Raw genomic sequence first — 24,421 nt, forward strand, 5'->3', positions numbered from 1 at the left:
GGGTTCAATTCCCAGTCAGGGCACATACTTAGGTTGCAATTTCACTCTCTGGTTGGGGTGTGTAGGGGAGGCAACCAATTGATGTTTCTCTCTCTCCCCACCCCCCACCCCCCAGTGCTCTCTCTAAAAATCAATAAAAACATATCCTGGAGTGAGGATTTTTAAAAAATTGAAATAGCCCTAAATCAGGGTTTCTCAACCTCAGCACTACTGACATTTTGGTCTGGATAATTCTTTGCGTGTGGGGGATAATTCTCTATCCTGTGTATTGTAGGGTTTTCAGCAGTATCTACCCACTGAGAGAAATACCACCCAGTTGCAACAACCCAAAGTATCTCCAGATATTACCAACTATCCCCTAGAGGAGTGGCAAAATCACTGTACCAAGGAAAGAAATTTAATTCATTATGAAAAAAACCTTCATTTCCTCTCCTCACCCTGCATTCCCAAGAAAAAAGACACAACCAACTCTAAGGGCTCAGATGGCTTCACTGTTGAATTCTGTCAATTTTTTTAAATCTTCACCTGAGGATATTTTTCCCATTGCTTTTCAGAGAGTAGAAGGGAGAGAGAGAGAGAGAAACATCAATGTGAGAGAGACACATGGGTTGGTTGCCTCCAGCACACCCTGACCAGGGCTGAGCCTGCAACCGAGGTACGTGCCCTTGGCCAGAATTGAACACAGGACCCTTCAGTTCCCAGTCTGATGCTCTAATCACTGAGCAAAACCAGCTAGGGCTCTATCAATAATTTAAGGAAGAAATAATACCAATTGAATAAAAATTCAGAAAATAGAAATGAACAGATACTTCCCAAGCTAATTTTATGAGGCCTGCATTACCCTGATATCAGAATCAAAGGCATTACAAAAAGAGAAAATTGCAGCCCAATATCCCTCATGAACACAGACGAAAGAATACAACAATGTATTAAAATAATAATACATCATAAACTAGTGTTTTTTCAGGGATGCAAAGTTGGTTCATCGTTTGAAAATCAGTATAATTCATCATATTAAAAGAATAAAGAAGAAAAACCATACAACCATCTCAATAGATGCAGAAAAAGCATTTGAAAAAAATCAACAACCATTCATGATTAAAAAAAAAAATCTCAGCCAAGGTCGGTATGGCTCAATGGTTGAGGGTCACCCTATGAACCAGGACGTCATGGTTCCATTTGGTCAGGGCACATGCCCTGGATTTCAGGCTGGTCCCCAGTAGGGGGCGTGCAGAAGGCGGCCGATCAATGACTCTCATCATTGATGTGTCTCTCCCTCCCTTTCCCTTCCTCTCTCTGAAATCAATAAAAAACATGTTTTTTTAAAAAATAAAAACCTCATAAAAAGGCTTTGCTGCTAAAAAAATCTCATCAAACTAGAAATAGGAGGAAACTTCTTAAAAACAACACTACACCTAATATAATGTGAAGTATTGATTGATTTTTCCCTAAGAATGGGAACTAGGCAAGGATGTTTATACTACCACTACTTGGATTCAACAGTGAATCATAACGAGTAGGACAAGGCAACGGAAGGCAAAGGAAAACCCAGGTATGTGCCCCTTTCTGCTTAGCTAACACTTTCGGTACTCATCTGCCAGCTCCCGATCCTCCTGATTCCTCCAGTGGGGTAGGGACCTTTACGTAGTCTCTCCCAGCGTTCCAAGCACCCAGGCGGAGCCCCCATTCCGTGCGAATGGTAGCTCTTCTCCAGCATCCTCAACGTTGGAGGGGCTGGGTTTGCACCTGAGAAGTAAAGGTAAACGGAGCCCGGGGAACAGCCAGCCGTAAGCCCCTCCCCCTTTCCGCACCGCCCCCGGGAACCCAGGAGTCTCGCGTTGCTGTTCCGGTCGGAATGACCCGGCGGCGCACGCTGCCGACATGGCTGCGCTGGTAGTGAGCGGTGTTCGGGACCTGCTGAAGCGAGCGGACTTCGCGAAGGTCCTGCGGAGACAACGACATAAGAAGAAATGGGTAAGGTCCAGCCGGAGGCCTGGAGGGAACAGTAACAGCCGCCTCTGACAGCCGCCCCTCGGGAAACTTCTCCGGCCCTCCCACTCCGCGCTTCGCTCAGTTTGGTTTGCTACTCCCGCCCCTCTGGAAGCCTTTGGCTTCTTTTCCCCGCCCCTCAGGGGGTGTCACTAAGCTCCTCCCTATCACATCGGTTTGGTTGCCGCCTCTGTCAGCTCTTTCATTTCGCCGCAAATCTTGACAAGTTTTGTTACGTCTGCAGCCTTCTGTCGCCGCCTAAGTTACGTCATCACCTGCGTTCTCATTCTGCCAGTCACGTCACCGCCTCTTGTTCCCAGCCCTTGGTCGTCTTCCCCTTGACACCCACTACCCATTCCACTTTCCTTCCCCCCTTTCCCCCTCCCTCCCCCTCTTTCTTCCCCTACCTCTTCCCCTAACCCCCTCCCGCATGACCTCTTCTACTCCTTTCCCGGTAGAACTTCCAGCCCAGACGCCCTCACCAGGCGAAAAAGGCCAGAGCGACCTCCCCTTTCTTTCTGGACCTCCGCCGCCCTCCGGGAAAGGATTCAACCCCTTCCTCGCTGTCGAGCCGCCTCTGGCGCCCAGGAAAGGTTACAGCAGTCACCCTGCCCATACCTCCGGCCCTTCCCCAAACCCGGGCAAAAGGGGCACCGACTCGACTCATCTGGGTTGTCCCCAGTTCTCCAGAGACCGTTTCACTGGCCTCACCTGTAGTCCTGGAACTTCTTCCAAAACCGCCAGGCCCGACTCCCTACCCGAACCGATTCCCTCCCCACCCCCACAACCTCCCCTGAGCCTGGCGAGATGTTCTTTTGAACCCTCTTCTCCACTCCTCGGAAGGCAATACTGCGAGCCTATCCACTCGGATTCGCCCCGGTTCAGACTTAAGGGGTCAACCCCTCTCCCTACGCAGAGCCCTTATTGCAGCTTTAGGAGAACACCTTGTCCCTGTCCCAGAAGCCCTTACATTGACCAGAACACTTACCTCTGTTACTCTGTTCAACACCCTTCAGCCCTGATAAGCCCCGAGACCTACCTTCCCCGCATTCGTGTTCCTTTGGAAACTGGCTCCATTACATCACCTCTCCTTGGTCACCGACCCATGGAATATAAACCTATAATTTCCCCACCCCTTTCTCACAGGGTTTTGGAGGGCTCACAGATCTCCCCTCTGTACCCTCCCTGGTCCTCAGGGAAAAGTTATAATGATCCCCTTCCTTCAGCATCTTCCCCACCCACTGGCTGTCTTAAGCCTCCAGACTCTTGTGAACCGAAATCACAGCTTGACCCACCCCTTGGGAACAGCTATTGTGGCTCCCCATTTTCTTCTCAGGCAAATGCACCTGGCTGTCCTAGCTCACCTCAGGAGGGCTTATGTCACTATTCCCATCCTTTCTCAGAGACCCACATATCTGCCCCTGGGAGCCCTTATCGTGTCATCTGTTTACCCCCTAGAATTATTGATTCTTCTTGCTCACCCCAGTCCCCGGCTCCCAGGAAGACTTGCTTTGAGCCTGTTTTCTCCCAGGAGACTGGTGGGAGCCCTTACCTCTTTTCTGGCACCCCAATTTCTTGTTCTTCCTCTTCCCAGGAACCACCTCTTCCCCTGTCCTCTCACTGTCCTAATTCTGCCTTCTCTTTACCTTCACCCCTGGGCAACCAGTTTATATCTCCACCTCAGTCAACTCCCCATAGAAGCTGTAATGAACCCCCTCTCCTTATCCCAGTTTGCCCCCAAGTGAAGTCCACCAAGTCCCCAGAGTTAAAACAGCCATGTGCTTCCCACAGACATTGCTCCCCAGTCAACTCTGCCCAGGATACTCCTCCTGACCAACCCAAGCCCCCTAAGGTCAGCACCCCTACTCCACCTCCCTCCTGCCCTTCTGGTCTCTCTGGTCCTTGTATGGTGACACCCATCACAACTTGTTCAAATTCCAGCCCCAAAAAACTTCCCAAAGGGACTGTCTTACCTACTCTGGCCCCTCGAGCCCTCAAAACTGTTAACCCCACTTCCCTTCCCCTCTGTCTTCCTTGTGATCCTACCTTACCCAATATTTATGTTCAGAGCCATTCCCATGGACTCCCCCAAGGAGCCCCATGCTGTACCCATATATATTCTGTGGTTCCTCCCACCCCTGATCCCTGCCCACTATCTGGTTCCACTGGTCCCCTTCAGTGTCATAATCGACCCATGGTGCCCCCTTGTAGCACCTATGGCACTCCCAGGGGTCCATCTAAACCCCCTCGTCAGCCTGCAGAACCTGCATGTTCTACCCACATCTATTCTTTTATTCCTTTAAGAACACCTTTTGACTCTCGAAGTTTACCCATTGCCCCCCAACCCCGGGGCTACCCTAATACTGTGCCCTGTGGCCTCCACATCTATTCTGTGGCTTCTCAAGGCTCTCGCAAAGAACCCCGCCAGATACCCTACAGCTGTCCATTGCCTTCATCCATGAATTCCAGCTGTAGCAGTAATCCCAGCTGTAGTTCGACTGTTACTGCTAGTGAATGCCAGAATAGTGACAGCCAGAACAAGAATATCCACCAAAGCAGAAGTCGGAGCCGGTGTGAGAGTCCCAACCATTCTAGCAGATGCTGGAGTAGAAACAAGGGTTTCCATCCTAGCAGAAGTCAGAGCCAGTTCAGGAGTCCTGATCAAAACAGAAATAAGGGCCAGTGCAATGGCTCCCATCAAAACATAAATGAATATCAGAGTGAGAATCTTCAACATGACATATTTTAGGGTCAGAGTGAGAGTCCCCAGTATACAAAAGGCCAGGGCCTGAGCAAGAGTGCCCCTCATAGCAAAAGTTTGAGCAAAAACAAGAGTTCCCACCATGGCAAAAGGCAGGGAAAGAGCAAAAGCACCCATCACAGCAAGAGCCGGAGCAAAAATCGCCACCATAATGAGAAATGAGAGCCAGAGCAAGAGTTCTGACAAAACCAGAAATCCAGTCCAAAGCAAAATTCACAAACAGGAACAGGACTGCCAGCCATAATAAGCATCCAGCTGTGGCAATCAGGACCAACTGATGGACTCCTCAGCTGAGCTCTTCATTTTCCTTTTAATCTACTTTTATGCTCTTCAAGCTGACTGATGTCCCTCTCTGCTACCCCCATAGCAGTCATCCTAGAAGTTCCCATTTGGTTTATACCTCACGTTTCTGTGAGCTCTCCTTTGCCTACTTTCTTGGGGTCTGGAAACACTCCCAAAATGATCCTCCACCCTGTGATTGCGTTATGGATTTTGCCACTGTCTGACCTTAGGTAAGTTACCCTCATCTCCATCAAATGTGGAAGGTTGATATTTTTGTATCCCACTGAACTGTCTGTTGTGGTGCTCACATAAGCTAGGAGACATGAAAGTGCTTTAGAAAATGGAAGGACTGTTCAGAGAGGAAGGGTCTTTTGTTTTTAAGCCTGAAGCTTCCCCCAAGGCCTCCACAGTTACTTCCAGTCTTCTGTAGATTTTCCTCAAGGGTCCTCTTCTGAGCTCCCATTCTGTTAAGTTCTTCTCACTCTCAAGGAGTGCCCCCTTTCTTGGTGGCCCCCACATGCTATTATGAGAACTAGAACTTCCTTTCTCTCACACCACTGAGATAGACCAGCTCCTCACTACCTTTCTCTTCCACACTTCTCTGGCAGGCAGAGGCAGGGTCCAAAGGCAGGAGTGGGCACTAATTGGATCCACATTAGCTCTAGAGATCTGAGATATTGGTGGGATTGGGCAGTAGGGGATAGAGGCAAGACTGGAAAACAAGCCTGTTCTTTCCCTTTCAGGCTGCCACAGAACCCAAATTTCCTGCTACTCGACTGGCTTTGCAGTATTTTGACATGACCTATGGAGTGCAGTTTGGGGATCTTTGGCCATCCATCCGGGTCAGTCTTCTCTCAGAGCAGAAGTATGGTGCACTGGTTAATAACTTTGCTGCCTGCGATCATGTGAGTGCTGAACTGGAGCAGCTGCATGCCAGGGATTTTGTGAATAAAGCCCACTCCCATGGGGAACTGGGGCCTGAGAGTGGTCAAATGGCAGTTCCATCCCCAGCTTCCTGGGCCTGCAGTCCAAACCTTCGATGCTTCACTTTCACCAGAGGGGATGTCAGCCGTTTCCCCCCTGCCAGGTAGGATCTGGAGCCATGGCTGGGGCTGTCCTGAGTGTCTACTGGAAATAAACAGGAAGAGACCCAGCTCTTGCCTTCCTTTTTTTAAAAAAATATGTTTTTATTGATTTTAGAGAGAGGAAGGGAGAGGGAGAGAGAGAGATAGAAACATCAGTGAGGAGAGAGAGTCATTGAGCTACTGCCTCCTGCATGCCTCCTGCTGGGGATCGAGCCCTCAACCCGGACACGTGCCCTGACCTGGAATCAAACCATAATCTCCTGGATTATAGGTCAGTGCTCTCAATCACTGAGCCACATCCGCTGGGCCCAGCTCTTGCCTTCTTTAATAGGTATCATAATATTGCTAATGCTTGCTGAGTGCTTATATCTGTTAGTCATTTCTCTAAGTGCTATATGTATGTTATCTCCTTTTGTTCTGTTAACAGCCCTCAGAGGTAATAATGTTCCTCTACATTTGAGGAAACTGAGGTGCAGAGAAGTTAAGGTCCGTATTTGCTTTAGGTCCCTTAGATAGTAAGTGGTACCGCAAGTATTTAGATTCAGGTGGTCTGACATCAGAACCTAGACTTTGAACTACTCTGATCTGCTGCCTCCTACAGAAAACAACCACCTCTGACTTGAGCATTTACTGTACCCTGTCCAGTAAAATGTGTGTTATTTACAACCACTATCATTTTTCCCTCATAACCACCCATCAGAGTGAGTAGAACAAGTAACCTCATGGTACCAAAGAAGAAGGACTTGCCTGGGAAATGGGGCTTGCCTAGGGGCACAGAGTTAGTATAAGACCAGGAAAAAGAAAGGAAAACTTCTGGTTTTCTGATCCAATGCTCAGTTGTATATGAAGTTGAATGAAAAAAGACTCTGTAATCAAATGCTAAATAGTGCTTTATAAATTGAGAAAAGGAGAGATCAGTATTAGTTATAGAATGTGGAATTGATCTTTGAAGGATTGATTCAACAAACTTTTATTGTATACCAAATGCCAGGCATTCTTAAGTGCCTAGGTTATGGATGCACAAACCCTCATGAAGCTTACAGTCTAGTGAGAAAAACAGCTATTAAAAAACTACTTATATTGCCCGGCCAGGTGTGGGGGACTCAATCCCTAGTCGGGGGCATGCAGGAGGCAGCTGGTTAATGACTCTCATCGCTGATGTTTCTCTCTCTCTCCCTCTTCCTTCCTCTCTCTGAAATCAATAAATATTTATTCTAAGAAATAAAACAAAACAAATCTATTTATCATTTTGCCCAGCCGGCGTGGCTCAGTGGTTGAGCATCAACTTGTGATCCAGGAGACCGAGGTTTGATTCCTGATCAGGGCACATGCCTGGGTTGCGGGCTCGATCCCCAGTCGGGGGCATGCAGGAGGCAGCCGATTAATGACGACTCTCTCATCATTGATGTTTCTATCTCTCTCTCCCTCTCCCTTCCTCTCTCTGAAATCAATAAGAATATATTTTAAAAAAACCAAAAAAACACACCTATTTATGATTTTGATAAGTACTACAAAGGAAAAGTGCAAGATGTTATAATTAGGAGATATAACCTAGTCTTTTCTGAGGATGTGAAATTTAAGCTAAGATCTGAAAACTGAGTGGGAATTAAAGCTGGTGGCATGGGGGTAGGATGGGGATAAGAAGCTAAATATGAGGCCACAGAAGCAGACAGGAACCAGATCATAAAGGTATTATAGACCATATGGGATTTTGGACTTTTTCTCTAAGGGTAAGAGGGAATCTCGAAAGGTTTTAAGTTGGGGAATGATATGACCAGATTTGAATTTTTAAAATATCATTTTGGCCCAGCCTGTGTGGCTCAGTGGTTGAGCATCAACTCAGGAACCAAGAGGTCATAGTTCGATTCTCAGTCAGGGCACATGCCCGGAGTGCAGGCTCAATTTCCAGTAGGGGGTGGCATGCAGGAGGCAGCTGATCAGTGATGTTTCTCTCTCATCGATGTTTCTCTCTCCCTTCCTCTCTAAAAATCAATAAAAATGTATTTTAAAAGAATCATTTGGCTGCTTTGTGGAAAACAGATTGGAGAGGGGCAAGGCTAGAAATGGGGATATAAATTAGGAGGCTTTTGTAATAGTCCTAGTAACTGGCTTGAAGGAAGGCTTTATGCTTAAGAGTAGTAATAGATGAGGCTGGAAAAGTATATGGAGACCATATGTGGGAATCTTGAATGCCAGGAGCTTGTAGGTTGGGGAAAGTGGATTTTTTTTTTCTGGTGGGCCAGGGTTGCTTAAAAATAGCTGGAATTGCCAGGACTGGGTAGCTTCATACCATGTGCCCTTTAGTTCATACTGCTCTAAATTACCGAGATCTGTTTTAGAGAACTACTGGAAAGGGCTTCTGAGTAAGGGAAAGGCAGTAATACACAGTGGTTATAAGCATGGGCTTTGGAGTCAAAAAAGTGAGATTGGACCCTGCCTTCATCACTTATTAGATATGTGGTATTGGATAGCTATAGCTCACTGTGTCAGCTACTGTTCTAAGTATTTGACTTATATTAATTTCTTTACCCCTTACAATAATTTTATCTGGTGAGGACTGTTTTTACAGATGAGGATACTGAGGCACAGAGAAGTTGAGTACTTTGCTGAAGGTCACACAACTAATGAGCCATCAGGTTGGATCTGAGATCCGGTCAGACTGGCCCTGGAGTTCGGGTTCTCCTGCCTCATAGGGTTGTGGTGAGGATTAAGTGAAATGGTGCACGTTAAACACCTAGTATAATACCTTCAATATAGCACTCATAAATACAGTATCTTACTTTTGACATTATTCTCATCAAAGCTATACTTCAGGAAGATTATTTTAATCACTGTGGAGATGGGGGGATAGATTGGAGCAGGTTTGGAGACCAATTTGGAAGCATTGACTTTAGGCAGAACCATGGAGTGAATAAGAACTATGTAATTTCCTAAGTTGTCTGAGGCACTTGGCTGCTACTCAGGGAGGACACCTTGAGAGTAGTTAGGGAAGCAACCCTTATATGCTTGGGATTTATTTTCCTTGTCTTGATAGGCTCCCTGTAAATCAAGGAGATCTTAACCTCTCAGGAGTTCAAGGATGTATTCAGGGAGCCCAGGAACCTCCTGAAATTGTCTGAAAAGTTGTGCTTTTTTTTGGAAAAGCCACTGTAGCTTTTAGCAGGTTCTTAGAACTGTCTGTGAACATAAAAAAGGTTAAGGAGTGATGCTTCCAAAGGAAGGAACTTGAGGAGAATGGGTTTTGTGGGCCAGTGCTGGTGTGATGGCAATTCTATGCTTTTCTCAGATATCTCCATTTTCTTCTCATTCTCCTTTGTGATGCATGAGGCACACAGTTTCACAGACAGGCCAAGCATGATTTGACTTTGAAAATGTCCGATCATAGCCCTAGCTGGTTTGGTTGAGTGGTTAGAGCACCCACTCATGGACTGAAGGGTCCGAGTTTGATTCCAGCCAAGGGCACATACCTCGGTTGCAGGCTCAGTCCCTGGTCCCAGTCGGAGTGCGTGCAGGAGGCAACCAATTAATGTGTCTCTCTCCCATCGATGTTTCTCTCTCTCTCTCTTTCTCCCCCCCCCCTCTTTTTTCCACTCTCTCTGAAAAGCAATGGAAAAAATATCCTCAGATGAGGATTTAAAAAAAATATATATATCCCATCATAGCCTGAGCCCATTTCTGAATGCGGGAGGTGTCACAGTTTCATGACTGGGGATTGTAGCTCTTGTAGCTGACTCTCAGTGGTGCTATGTATGCCTTATGTCTTGTCATATCTTTCTCCCAGAGCCTTCCTGTCAGGGCAGGGCAACAAGGACCAGGTTTCTGTCTCCTTGAGTCTGTCCCCAGTGGCCTTCCATGCCGAGCTGTGTCTCAGGCAGGGGAATGGGGAATGGCTGTACCACCAGTTGTCCTTATGACCACTGGCCTAGGAGTAAGGCATCCTTCTGTGACCATTAGGTTGTTGTCTGTTGCCCCCCTCTCTCTCCCCACACCATTACTGCCTCTCTTTATGCCTTGTTGGCTGTCATTTAGACTCTTGTAACAGCCTTCTCACTACTATCTCTAATTTATTCTTTCTAGCCCACCTAGCTTTCTAAAACTATTTAGATCAGGGTTGAGGAACCTTTTTTCTGCCAAGGGCCATTTGGATATTATAACGTCATTCATGGGCCATACAAAATTATCAACTTAAAAATTAGCTATGAAAAAGGCTCCTAGATTTATTGAATTTCCAGTCTCACCTGCGGTTGCCTTGGAAGGGCCAGACCAAATGATTTTGGCCTGCAGGCCAGATGTTCCCCACTCCTGATCTAGATGATCAGATCACGTAATTTTCCTTAAACTTTTAGTATCTGCCTACCGGTTATAGTCCAAACTCCTTAGCAAAGGGTTTAAGACCTTTTCCAACCTGGCCTCTATCTTCTTCCCAACCTTAATCTCATGTACCTTGTATTTCTACCACACCAGATTACCAGATTACCACTGCTTCTGAAAGAAGCTATGAGTTTGCACGCTTCTGTTCCTTTGCTTCTTTTTTCTTCTGCTTGGAATGCTTCTTTTCTTTTTTTAATATTATGATTATTTTTATTTGAATTTATTGGGGTGACACTGGTTAATAAAATTATATAGGTTACAGGTGTGAAGTTCTATAATACATAATCTGTATATAGTAGTGTGTGTTTGCCACCCCAAGTCCAGTCTCCTTTTGTCCTTTTTTCTTTATTTTCTTTTTTACCCGATGAAGGCCTATTCCTTCATCTGGCCTAACTCAGGTCTCTGACAAGCACAACTGATGGCACTCTTCTCTGAACCCACAAAGTACTTTGTATCTCAGTATGTAACCCAATAAAACTGGGTTTCTACTATATGCCAGGAACTATTTCAGGTGTTGGGGATATTATGATGAACAAAGCAGGCAAAATTCCTGTCCTCGTTCTAATAGGGAGAGATAGAGGGGAAACACACACACACACGCACCCCTATATGTATAAAATGAATAATAAGTGCTTTAAAGAAAAAAGAAAAATAATGCAAGATAGAGAGATAGAAGGTGATTGGAGTAGGTGGCTTCTATTTTTAGATAGGTCAGGGAATGCCAGTGCCTTTTGATGAAGTAAATTGTGAGGAGAGACCTGAAGAAGTGAGGAAACAAATGAGGGATATTTGGGGCAAGAGTGTTGCAGGCAGAAGGTACAGCAACAAAAAAAGCCCGAGAGACAGGAGCAGGCATGACTTAATTAAGGAATAGCAAGATGGCTATTGGGGCTACATTAGAGTAGATTGATATGTATTTTAAAAGGATTACTCTGGCTGCTGTGTAGATGAATGGGTGAGTGAGTAAATAAATGAGTGTGGACTTGAGAAATGAGTTTTTGTTGAATAGAGCTCAGTAGCCCCTGAGGACCTGGACCTGGTGACTTTGACTCCCAGTGGGTCTTCTGACTTGGAATTTGACAATACTGTGCTCTTCTCTCTTCTAGGCTTTGCAGCCTGGGTGTCATGGACTACTACCTGATGGATGCTGCCTCTTTGCTGCCTGTCCTGGCCCTTGGCCTGCAGCCTGGTGACACGGTGCTTGACTTATGTGCAGCCCCTGGGGGAAAGACACTAGCATTGCTTCAGACTGGCTGTTGCCGTAAGTAAGAGGGCTGGTGTCTTGGGCAGGGAGGACTCCCTACCTCACCCAGTCAAGGACACACTAAATATGATGGGCTCTCTGGTCCTAAGGTCAGCAAGGAGATAGTGCTGGCTGGTATATTTTCTGTTGGTGATTATTTCCTCTATTTCTCTGTCAGTTTTCCAAGGAAGATTGCTGAGCAGAGCAATGTCTCTGAAAGCAGATTAAAGTAGTGCCCTGGTCAGTCTACCACATGATACGTTCATTCCTGTTTCCTTTGTCTCCAAGATTAAGTTCCATTTCCTTAGTCTGCCAGCTAAAGTATAAGATCTGGCTGCAGCTACCCTTTATAATTTTATGTTATTCTTCCCTAGGCTTTATATGCAGGTCATATCCTGCTACACTCTGTTGCCCAAATTAGCCCCCCTCCCTTTGTTCCTGTTGTTTTCTCTCTAGAATACTCTACCCGATCCCAGCTGGCCTCTCTACATCCTTTTAACTTTTAAGCCTCAGCTCACCTGTGCCACCTCTGGAAGTTTTTCCTCATGACCTCTACTGGCCAGCTGAGAAGTGATGCTTCTCTCTCTTTTGCGCCCAATCATGGGCATGACCCTTGCAACTAACTGTTAGCACATTATTAGCCTTGCATTAGAGCTTTCCTGGGTATGCATCTTCTCCCTCTTCCTTGGGGACAGGCCCAAGTCATATCATTTCAGTAGTATAACCTATCCTGGGCCTTGTGCACTTTAAGTGTTCACTTCAGCCATCCACTGGCCTACGTCCTGCCTTAAAATAGGCAGTGTTTTCTCGGTGAGGACCTAACAGATGTCCACAAGGGGGCGATGATTTTCACACTCATCCTGGCCCTCAGACAGGCTTCTCTTGCAATATGTCCTATCCTTTTGGTTGGGCCTGGACCCTTCTTTTCTAGTTCTCATCAGACAACTTTGAGTTAGCTTCCAGCCTCATGGCAGGCCCCATGGATAATTCTAGAGAGGTACCACATTTTTCCCCCCTGAATTAAATTACTTTCTTTTTAAAAATTTAACTCTTTATTGTTAAGAGTGCTGCAGATGTCTCCCCCTTTCCCTCCCCACCATTGCCCCCCTCCACCCGATCCTGCCCCGCTGCAGGCCTTTACCACCCGAGAGGTACCACATTTGATCTCAGTCTTCTGGAAGTCCAGAGGGAAAGGAGAAAAGATATTGATATGGCACAATATCTTCTGTTACCATACAATGCAAGAGAGCCCAGCCTGGGTGCTGAGCTGTGCTGATCTTACTGAATGATGTGGGAATCCAGCAGAAGAGGGATGATATAAGTAGGGTTACTTGGAAGAGGAGGAACTTGAACTAAGAGGAGCTAGAAGGGCCAAGGAGACATACTTAAGAGCTGCTCTTCTAAGGTGTGCTGAATTACCAGCAACTCACCCTCATCCCAGTGATTCCTTGATCCCAGAGAGACAGGAATTGCAGTGCCTGAAGGGAGCTTAGAGTTTACCTAGTCCAGCCCTCATATTTTTATGGAAGGGGAAATTGAGCCATGGAAAGATTAAATCATTTAAACCTTTTACATAAGTTGAAGGTAGAGTGAGAACAGGACCCAGCTTTTCTGTTCTCAGTTCATGTCATATTCAACTGCAAATTCCCTTGAACAGAGAATCCAATTTTTACTTCCTTGATGTCCTCAAAAACTGGGACCATATTTCTTTGTGGGAACACTAAATTGTTTTATAGTAGTGACCACTCCCACTAGATAAGGTATGCACTCTCTAGTTCTTTTTATTTCTTTTGTCAAAAATGAAATTTATTGAGATAACCTTGGTTAATAACATATAAATTTTAGGTGTACATTATAATTCTATATCTGTATACTCTATTGTATGCTCACCACTCAAAGTCTAGTTTTCTTCTGTTACCATACATTCACTCTCTAGTTCTGACCACACTTCCCACCTCTATTTCACTCCTTGACTCTGAGGCCAGGTATCAACTGCTGTTGATCATCAAGCTTGCAGTAATATTTTTTCTTATTGTAGCACCAAGAGCAAAGTGAAATATTTCTTGAACTTGTGTCTGTTACAAAAGGGAAAATGGAAGATAGATGGTGAATCAATTAGGATTTAGTTTCGTCATATTCAATAGGAAACTCAACTAACTGGATTAAAGTAGAAAAGTTCATTTCCCTCTTACATGAGAGAAGGGATATAAACAGTCCAGGGCTGGTATGGAGGCTCCACAATCATCAGGGACTTGGGTGCCTTCTTTCTTTTTGCAACCTGTTTTATTGTTGGCTTTAGCACCGTTGCTTGTGGGCTGTTTTGTTGGGCCATGGCCTCTGAAGTTTCTTAATTCCCACAGGCATAAAATGTCTGTACTACCCAAAGCCATCTATAGATTCAGTGCAATCCCTATTGAGATTCCAATGGCATTTTTTACAGAAGTAAAGAAACAATCCTAAAATTTATATTCCCACAGGCAATCTTGCTGCCAATGATCTCTCCACTTCCCGAACAGGCAGACTTCAGAAGGTCCTTCACAGCTATGTACCACAAGATATTAGGGATAAGAGTCGAGTTCGAGTCACCTCATGGGATGGCAGGAAGTGGGGAGAACTGGAGGGGGACACCTATGACCGGGTGAGTGATTCCTGACCTGGGACATCAGCCAGCTAAATCTGACCTCCTCATCCTGACTACAGGCTCTGGGCAGTAGGATTGAGCCCTACATGTTTGGGCATGTAGGGCTGTTTCTGGACCTGGTCAGCTCTCCATGGGGATTTGGAGAAAACAGTCATCTGAAGAATTGTCAGTTCAGCTTAGATGACTGGCTACTACTATCTTCATTAGAGACAGCAGCAAAAAAGAGTTTAAATCTGACTGAGTGTAAAAAAAATTATTAGGCTTATTTTATTTCTCAACTCACTTGGTTGCTCAGAAACCCTCATTAAAATAAGTATGAGCCCTGGCTGGGTGGCACATTCGGTTGGAGCATCATCCCATACACCAAAAGAGTTGCTGCTTTGATTCCTGGCCAGGACACATGCCTGTGTTGCAGGTTTGATCCCCGGTCAGGTTGCATACGAGAGGCAACTGATCAATGAGATTGATGTTTCTCTCTCACATCGATGTTTTCTCTCTCTCTCTCTCTCCCCCTCCCCCTCCCTCCCTCCCCCTTCCTCTCTCTCTGAAATCAATAAAAACACATCCTCAGGTGAGGATTTAAAAAAAATGTTTTTTAAGTATGAATAAGCTCATTTTATTTTTGAGTATTAATACAGCACATGGTGCAAAAATCAGAAGGCACAAAAGGGTATCCAGTGAAAAGTACATTTCCCTCTTACTCCTGTCTTACAGCCATCTACTCCTCTCCCTACAGATGACCATTGTTTATATTTTCTTCTGTATCCTTGAAAACGTACTGTTTGTGTTTATATAAATATAAATGTGTGTGTATTTAAAAAAAAAAAAGGAATGGTCATCTGGCTGGTGTGGTTCAGTGGTTGAGCATTAACCCATGAACCAGGAAATAATGGTTTGATTCCCAGTCCGGGCACATGCCGGGTTGTGGGCTCAATTCTCAGTGGGGGGCATGCAGGAGGCAGCTGATCAATGACTCTTTCATCATTGATGTTTCTAGTTCTCTACCTCTCCCTCCCTCTCTCTGAAATCAATAAAAACATTTAAAAAAAAGGAATGGGGGGACTCCAAGATGGCGGCAGATTGAGTGGAAGCTACACTGACACTCTACCAGGACCAAGCTGTAATTACAACTAAAATATAGAAAAACCATCCTGAATAATCAACTGAAGACTATCTGGAGAGCACCCTCATAAGCAAGGATGTAAAACGGAGACTGCCTAGAGACTGGTAGGAAGTGGGGAAGCACGAGGGCTGGCTGGGCTCCCACAGGCAGCAGCTGAAGTTCCAGAGGGATATTTCAGCTGTGGGGTGTTCCCACTGAGAACTCTGGGTCTAAACCCCAAGTTGGGCACTCTAGCCCAGAACACCAGAACTGAGAAACGTGCCCACATAACATCTGACTGTGAAAAGAGGCAGGGTTTCTGTCTGCCAGGGAGAGATGTCTGGGAACGCAGGCACCTTCTTAAAGGGCCAATGCACAAAGTTTCACGTGCAGCCACTCACCTTGAGCTCCACTGGCGGAAGGAGGGCAGAGTGGACTAGAGCTGTGTGAGAAGAGTCCAAGGGTGCTGGCTCTGGGGATAGAGCTCAGAGGGCATCCCTCTGAATTCCTGTGCTGAGTCATTCCCCCATATGGCAGAGGAAATTTTCTCAGGCAGACATTTACAATCCAAGCAGCTTTTGCCTGAGGGGGGAAGCAATTGTCCCATCCATTGGAAAACCTCTTGCCCCACCCTGTGGAGTTTCTACAGCCTGAGGCTCATTAAGAGACTGAATAACAATCAACCTCTGGGTGCTTTGTGTCTTTGCCTGATTTGCTCCTGGACCCAGGGCTTGGGAAAGCAGACCTTGGTGCCCATCTTAGTCCTTTCCAAACGCACCCAGCCCCAGCAGAGGGAGTCACAAGCTGTGGACTTATGACTCCCTTCAAACAAGGTAGTAAAGACCAGTCACAAACAGCATCTGACATTGGCCTGCACCAGAGACCATCCAAAAAACTGGGATTCCTAGCACATCTACCTAATAGAAACAAATCCAAACAGGCAGCCAAAATGATGAGACAAAAAAGCCCCAAATGAAAGAACAAAAAAATCCTCTAGAAGAAGAGCTAAATGAAATGGAGATAAGCAAACTATCAGATATAGCGTTCAGAATACTTATCATAAGGATGCTCAACAGCATGAGAAAAGAAATGGAAACTATGAAGGAAATTAACAATGACATAGTAGAAATAAAAACCCCCAAACAAACATTGGAAGGAATAAACAACAGATTAGGGGAAGCTGAGGATCAGATCAGTGAATTAGAGACAGGGTAGAAAATCAGAGAACCAAAAAGAAAAAACAATTAAAAACAGGAGAATAGTTTGAGAGAGCTGTGGTACATGAAACAACAATATTCACATTATAGGACTGCCAGAAGATGTAGAAAGTAAGCAAGGGTTAGAGAACCTGTTTGAAGAAATAATGGCAGAAAACTTCCCTAACCTGCTGAAGGAAAAAGTCACACAAGTTCAGTACACACAGAAAGTTCCAAGCAAGAAGAACCTAAAGAGGCCCACGCCCAGACACATCATAATTAAAATGCAAAAAATTCAAGACAGAATCTTAAAGGCAGCTAGAGAAAAGCAATCTGTTACTTACAAGGAGCTCCCATAAGCCTGTCAGTTGATTTCTCATCAGAAACTGTACAGGCCAGAAGGGAAAGGCAGCTCATTCTTTATTGTTCCAGAAGGCATAGCTAGGATCAATGAATGGAAATAATAAAAATGATGAGCCTACCCGGCATGGCTCAGTGGTTGAGTGTCAACCTATAAACCAGGAGGTCACGGTTCGATTCCCGGTCAGGACACATGCCCAGGTTGTGGGCTCAGTCCCCAGTAGGGGACATGGAGGAGGCAGCCAATCAATGACTCTCATCATTGATGTTTCTATTTCTCTCTCCCTCTCCCTTCCTCTTTTCAAAATCAATAAAAACATATTTTAAAAATAAAAAGTAAAAATAAAAATAATGAGCCCTAGTCAGTTTGACTCAGTGGTTAGAGCATCAGCCTGTGAACTAAAGGGTTTCCGATTCAGTTCCGGCCAAGGGCATGTACCTCAGTTGCAGGCTCCATCCCCAGCCCCAGTTGGGGCTCGTGCAGGACATTTGAAAACAGTTTTAATATCTGAAGATGTCTTTGTTATTTGTTGAACAAATAGTTGTGTGCAGATTCACAGTTTTCTTTTTATATGCATTGCAGTTATACCTTTGCCCATCCCTTTATATTTAGCCTTGTTGAATCACTTCCTTTTAGGTGTGTCTCTTCTATACTGTATAGAATTGTATTTTGCTTTGTAAATGAACATGTGAATTTTATTACTTTAAAACAGTTGATGTCACTAATAAATTTGTCTCAGCTCTGTCAAATTACTTTATTTATTTTCAATATATGTTTTTATTGATTTGAGAGGAAGAGAGAGATAGAAACATCAATGAGATACATTGATCAGCTGCCTCCTGAACACCCCGTACTGGGGATAGAGCTCCAAACCCTGGCGTGTACCCTGACCAGGAATTGAACCAGCGACCTCTTGGTGCAGGGAACAATGCTCAACCAACTGAGCCACACTGGCCAGGCTCTGCTAAATTATTTTACTGTGTTTATTTTATTCACTGTTTCTTTCACTATGTGATCCCTTTTCTTTACTCTTTTTGTTTTCATTTCTTTTGCTATTTAGGAAGGTTTATATTCTAGTTCTACATTAGATCATTTCAATATCAAAACTGTTTGGGGGTTTAATTATATTGGTTGTAGTTTCTGCTAAAACTCTGTTCAAGGAGGCTTGCTTCTTTTTAAGTTTTGTGGTTATTTTTGTTACTTGCCATAATTTTCTAATAACTTGCCTATTGGAGTTTAACACAGAAGTGATCAAATCATAAATGTAACTGCTTAAGAATTATCTTTTATGCCCAGCTGGCATGCCTCAGTGGTTGAGCGTCAATCCATGAACAACATCTTGGTTTGGTCAGGGCACATCCTTGGGTTTTGGGCTTGATCCACAGTAGGGGGCATGCAGGAGGCAGCCGATCAATGACTCTCTCATCATTGATGTTTCTCTCTCTCCCACTCCCTTCTGAAATCAATTAAAAAAAAAAATTCTTTTATGAAATACACTTATACAGTTTTACTACTACCCTTTCAAGAACTATATTACCAACATTCTAGAAACCCTTATGCCCCTTTCTACCCTTCTGGAGGTAATCACAATTCTGGCTTCGAAAAGCATAGATTTTTTAACTTTATATAATGTAATCATATAGTAAGTACTCTTGTCTGAGTTTTTTCTCTCAACATTATGTTTGTGAGTTTCATCCATGTTGTTGCCTGTAGCAGTGGCTTGTTCATTGTCGTTGCTGGATTATGTCCCATAGTATGCATATATAATTTAAAAAGCAATGGGAAAAATATCCTCAGGAGAGGATTAAAAAAGAAAAAAACACACAAAGCTTAAGACAAAACAAACCAATTTATTTGTCCATTCTATTCATAATAGACAATTGGGTTATTTCCAGTTTTGGGCAATTACAAACAGCATTGCTATGAACAGTCTTGTAAATTTTTTTTAGTGCACTTATGTACCCATTTCTGTTGAATTGTTGGGTCATAGACTATGTATATGTTCAACTTCAGTCAATACTATCAAACAGTTTTCCAAATGATTGTGCCAGCCTACATTCCTACCTATAGTCCCTCAAATTCTTGCTTCCTTAGTAGGTCTTTAATGACTTCAGGTAGATATTTTAAACATTTTGTTAAGTATTTCCAGTTGTTCCAGCTTGGTTTTGCAACAAGCTATTCTGCCTTTACTAGGATTGAGAAAACCTGATTTTGTTTATTATCAGTTTATGATCATTGCCTAGTTAATTATAGAGCCCTAGTTAATTAGAGGATTTGCATTCCTCCAGAACGGGACCTGCATTTGCTTTTTCCAGGTGTTTGGAGGATCTGTCAACCCAGGACCATTAATTGCTTTATATGTGGTTGTCTGGATCATGCAGGCATTATGAATTTGCACCTTCTACCTTAGTGGTTACAAATTTTCAGAGAGATTCTTTTTTTCTTTTTGCTCAGAGTTAAAGCCAAAACAGACGAGTTCTCTTGTCTATTATGGGCTGATTTTTTATCTAGTTCATTCTTTGATAGTGTAGCCCTTTGATGATTTTGCCTTTGCTATGGATTTCCATTCCAATTTCCTACCTCAGATGGGCCCTATTTTCTGTCTTTTTTTGGGGGTGTGTGTGTGGGTTACTGGGGATTTGGTAAAAGATAGAAGCCATTGGCGTCAGCTCCAGCATGCCTTCCTAGATTTGTGCTCCTGCTTTTATTTTTAGTCTTCACCTGAGGCTATGTTTATTGATTTTAGAGAGGGGGGAAGGGAGAGAAAGAAAAACATCAATCGGTTGCCTCCTATACACACCCCGACCCGGGATCAAAACTGCAACCTTGGTGTGCGCCCCAACCAGAAATCAAACCAGAAACCTTTTTGGTGTACGAGATGACACTCCAACCAACGAAGCCACCTTACCGGGGTTGTGCTCCTGCTTTTTCTTTGGCTTTTGAGAATTTCTCTAATTTTCTATGAACTATGTGTTAAAAGTATTTTTAAGATTTATTTTATCCAATCTTTAGGTATTTTGTATTACAAGGGTTCTCAGGACATCTAGTTCACTGCATTGCTGGAAACAGAAGTATTACTTACTTCTGTGATGTGTTTTCTAAACATCCCAGTGGCCCTTCTCTGGGCATCCCCATTTGATGTTTCTTTTTCCTGTGAAGGCCAGCCCCATCACAGTTCTTGAGATATGGGACCTGACCAGAATACAAGGTAATCATTATTTCTCTACTCTGTATGTACTATGTCAATTCATACAGCCTATGAATACATCAGAATATTGAACAATGGGTCATTATTAATTTACTTGGAGTTTCTGTTTAACTAAAAACGAACAGATCTTTTCCCAGATGATTTTACTTTTTTGAAATATAAATATAGGACAATTAAAAACAGGTTTTTTTGGCCCTCGCTGGTTTTGCTCAGTGGTTAGAGTGTCAGCCTGTGGACTGAAGGAATCTGGGTTGATTCCAGCCAAGGGCACTACCTCAGTTGCAGGCTTAATCCCTGGCCCTGGTCGGGGCCCATGCCAGAGGCAACCAATCAGTGTGTCTCTCTCACATCAATGTTTCTCTCTCTCTCTCTCCTTTCGACTGTCTCTGAAAAGCAATGGAAAAAATATCCTGGGGTATTTTTTTAAAAAAAGATTTTTTTGTTGTTTTTGTTTTTAGTGCCTAGCACAGAGTAGGCTCTTAGTAAATGAATGACTTTACATTTCTCACTTTAATACTTTTCATATTGGATATGACATGACATTGTTTTAGCATAAGATATTTTATTTTTGGTGGGTATCGGGTGGAGGGAGTCAATGGGGAAAAATAGGGAACATCTGTAATACTTTCAACAATAAAGATAAATTTTTTTAAAAAGGTATTTTAAAAATGTGATTGATTTTAGAGAGAGAGTAGGAGGGGGAGAGAGGGAGAGAGAAATATGGATTTGTTTTTCCACTTATTTATGCATTCATTGGCTGATTCTTGTGTGTGCCCTGACTGGGGATCAAACTCTCAACCTTGGCATATTGGGACGACACTCTAACCAACTGAGCTACCTGACCAGGGTAACATAAGGTATTTTAAATCCTGATCCTGTTATTGAGTCTATTAGCTACCTTCTGGGCATTATATGATCTGTAAATTGGATGTTTTTATTCAAATAGCTACGGACCAAATCAGGGACAGAGCTCTGAAACACTAAAGATTTCTCGTAGGTTGATATCAGTTATTTAATAATAGCTATTTGTGTGTTGGTTTTATTTTTTTCACCAGCCATTGAGTATACCTAAACATACTGTTTTCCCACTCATTATTTCACAGTCGTCTACCAGTTTCAAATGAGAAGCTTTGTTAGGTACTCTGCAATGGAAGCATGGGCAGAGGGAGCTCTCTGCAAAACCTCCAAATTAGGGGCCTAAAACAGCCCTGGCCTTAAGGAGCTCTAATACTTTACCCTTTAATCCTTCTGGGCAGGTGCTGGTGGATGTGCCCTGCACCACAGATCGCCACTCCCTTCATGAGGAGGAGAACAACATTTTTCAGCGGTCGAGAAAGAAGGAGCGGCAGATGTTACCTATGCTGCAGGTGCAGCTTCTTGCGTGAGTGATAGATTTACAAAAACTCAAAACTTTGTGCCAGAGTGCTCTGGGTGTCTGGTCACCTGGGGGACTGGAAGCTTTTGCCAAGACCATCACCAATAGAAGGGTCTTCTGACTGAGGACCTGCCTTGAGGATACGAACATCATGGGATGGTCCTTCTCGAGAACATAAAAACTCTATGTGGTAGGACATGCATAGCAGGGTGGGCTGCACAGCTTCACTTACGTTCACTTACCTCCATGCTAGTCCCAGTACCAATAAGTAGCTCAAGTTTGAAAAATAGTTGCTGGGGTCAAGATTCTGTAGGGCTGGGGTAAGGACTCAATCCATCCAGCATCAGAGTTTGGTTCATAACTAGAGCCAGAGCTCAGGGGATCATTGCAAGAATGTTTCTAGAGGAGAGCCCATGGTGTAAGTTTGGGTTGCTGTTTGCCTTGAGAATGAGTTTTCATTTTGGGAGAGACTGCAGAGGCTGTCTAACATAGCTATCTATCCCATAGTAGACACTTCTATCCATGCTTCCAGCTCCTGTTGCCCTCTTAATTCTGGGAAGCTCACTAGTTACTGTTTTGTCTTTTTCTGATTTCAGGGCTGGACTCCTTGCCACCAAACCAGGAGGCCACGTTGTCTATTCCACCTGCTCACTCTCACACTTACAGAATGAGTATGTGGTTCAAGGCACTATCGAGCTCCTGGCCAATCAATATAACATCGAAGTTCAGGTGGAAGACCTAACTCACTTCCGAAAGCTTTTCATGGACACATTCTCTTTTTTCCTATCCTGCCAGGTTGGGGAGCTGGTAATCCCGAATCTCATGGCCAATTTTGGGCCTATGTACTTTTGCAAAATGTGTAGACTGACATAGCATCACCCTGTTCCTGGAGCCCTGTGTGAAGACAAAGGGTGTACTCCCATGGAGGCACCAGAAACTGAGACAATTGGCAAAGATGCACTCTGGGTCCTGTCTCCATCCTGTTCAAGTCTTTCTATAGATAGTTTTTAGCAACAGGAAGTAGGAGTTTTTCTATCCTGCTGTCCAATTGTGGAGCATCAGGTTTCTAGCTCACTTATTATATCCCACCCCTCACTTCCCATCTCTAAGCCTGTACTAAAGGTTCCTGTCCCATTGGGGGCTTAGGAGGAGGAGCCAGTGAGCAGGCCCATACTTTAAACTGTAAACTTGGAAAGAAGCATTTAGCCAATAAAACTGTTGAAGCTCCATAGAGCTAAGGCTGTGGTTGGGGGCCTTATGTTACTCCAAGTACTGTTAGTTCTACTTGTACCAGCTGCTGCTACTGAGCACTAGCTCCTAGGTGCCCAATGCCCAGGACCTCAGTCTGGTTAAAGGCTTCTGGTTACAGAGCCCCTCTTACACTTGAAGTGGTTTTGCATGATCAGTCTTGAGCAGTCGGTGGGCCCAAACAAGTCTACCTTAGTTTTTCCATATGGCCTATGATCTAATATAAGAAACAAATAACTGAAAATGTTAAGCCAATACAGTCTCCTTATTTACAATGAGAAAGCTCTCCTGAACTGAATAATTCCAGCTATTCCTCCTCCTGCCAACAGCACTGCTGCCCAATTGTGGCTGGGGAAGCTGCTCTCCCACAGGGCTGTGTAACTCCTGTGTGTGTCTCTTCTTTTGTTTAATCCTCTAGCAAGTATTCCTTGAACTCATGTATGGCAGGTAGCCAGGGGGCTGCTGGAGATGTAGCAGTTGGGATTGTGGGGGATAATGATGCTCATCCTTGGGAATGGCAGTGCTCCTCCTTTGCTTTTTGAGCACCTAGGAATTTCCTAATGTATTATTATATTCTGTTCTTTTTTTCTTTTGTTTTGTTTTTCCTTGTTCCTGGTCTGTGGCTGAGCTCTGGTGCCAGTTGTTTGGCACACCTCAAATCACTCAGAGTTCTTCCTCCAGCATCATAGGGCCTCACCTCACACAGTGTGTTTTGGGAGCAACATTACATCATTTTACTATTTGCATGCTAGTTATGTTGTTTTTGTAACTTTAGCACAAATAAAGCAAAACTTAATGACAGGGATATTAAAAATTGCTTGTGGTCACTTGTAGATATTGCTTTTTTTATTAAATTTTTTCTTCCTGAAAAACTGGACCTTGTGCAGAAAAGGGCACATAATTTTAGAACACTGGTATTCTTAGTTCTTCACACTTTATCCTTTCTTTTCCTCTTCTGTCACTTCCTTTTTTCTTTATTCCTTTCCTGCTAATCTTTATTTAGGTATTAGAGGTGTCAGCTGAGAAAGGTTTTACTTTATTTTATTTTTTCAGAGAGAGTGGAAGGGAGATAAAGAAAGATAGATGTGAGAGAGACACATTGAATGGTTGCCTCCTGCTCGAGCCCCCACTGGGACCAAGCCTGCAACCAAGGTACTTGCCCTTGGCCAGAATTGAACCTGGGACCCTTTGGTCCACTGGCCGACGGTCTAACCACTGAGCCAAGCTGGCTAGGGCTATTGAGAAAGATTTTAGATTAAGTTTTTTCCTTTCTTGGGATTTGCATTGTAACTCATGTCCCTGGGACACCTTCCAGACTCAAAATCCTAGGGAACCTAGGAAGATGGATATATAGGAAGTAGAATCATAATTAGCTTCTTGTGTGGGATGTGCTCCCTCCCTGTTGTTTACGTAGGTGCTTGGACTTCTGCCCTTGGCCTCCTGGGTATGCAGGCTGGTGCTAGTTGAATGCTAAGCAGTGATAATCCAAGAGGAGAGGTTCTTTTGCCCCTGTGGGCCCAGACTAATTGGAGACAGAGAGACCCAGGTAAGAAAAGCAG

General features: G+C 44.1%; 2 protein-coding genes across 3 annotated transcripts; both read left to right on the plus strand.

Moving 5' to 3' along the window:
* Positions 1-1,860: 1,860 nt before the first annotated feature.
* On the plus strand, positions 1,861-23,739 carry NSUN4 (NOP2/Sun RNA methyltransferase 4). 2 transcript variants are annotated; one of them, XM_016199290.2, is made up of 6 exons: positions 1,861-1,974; positions 5,776-6,119; positions 11,595-11,749; positions 14,209-14,369; positions 21,496-21,620; positions 22,211-23,739. In XM_016199290.2, the coding sequence occupies exons 1-6, from the start codon at positions 1,882-1,884 to the stop codon at positions 22,485-22,487; spliced, it is 1,155 nt and encodes a 384-aa protein (XP_016054776.1). In that variant the 5' UTR covers positions 1,861-1,881; the 3' UTR covers positions 22,488-23,739. The 2 variants fall into 2 exon arrangements, with proteins under 2 accessions (XP_016054776.1, XP_016054777.1); XM_016199291.2 differs by lacking the exon at positions 1,861-1,974 and adding an exon at positions 4,953-5,262.
* Positions 2,420-4,912, plus strand: LOC107526735 (sperm head and tail associated protein-like). The gene is given in 1 exon segment (XM_016199288.2): positions 2,420-4,912. A coding segment is annotated over 1 exon segment (2,493 nt).
* Positions 23,740-24,421: the final 682 nt, after the last annotated feature.

This window comes from Miniopterus natalensis, chromosome 9 (genome assembly GCF_054644295.1).
Source record: "Miniopterus natalensis isolate mMinNat1 chromosome 9, mMinNat1.hap1, whole genome shotgun sequence".
Classification (NCBI taxonomy): Eukaryota; Metazoa; Chordata; class Mammalia; order Chiroptera; family Miniopteridae; genus Miniopterus; species Miniopterus natalensis.

What these genes read in the sequence shown, in the direction of transcription:
- NSUN4 (XM_016199290.2), top strand. Translation starts at nt 1,882, where the DNA reads ATGGCTGCGCTGGTAGTGAGCGGTGTTCGGGACCTGCTGAAGCGAGCG. An exon ending in GCTTCAGACTGGCTGTTGCC is followed by an intron (nt 11,750 to 14,208) that starts GTAAGTAAGAGG and finishes ATATTCCCACAG; the next exon opens with GCAATCTTGCTGCCAATGAT. An exon ending in AGGGGGACACCTATGACCGG is followed by an intron (nt 14,370 to 21,495) that starts GTGAGTGATTCC and finishes CCTTCTGGGCAG; the next exon opens with GTGCTGGTGGATGTGCCCTG.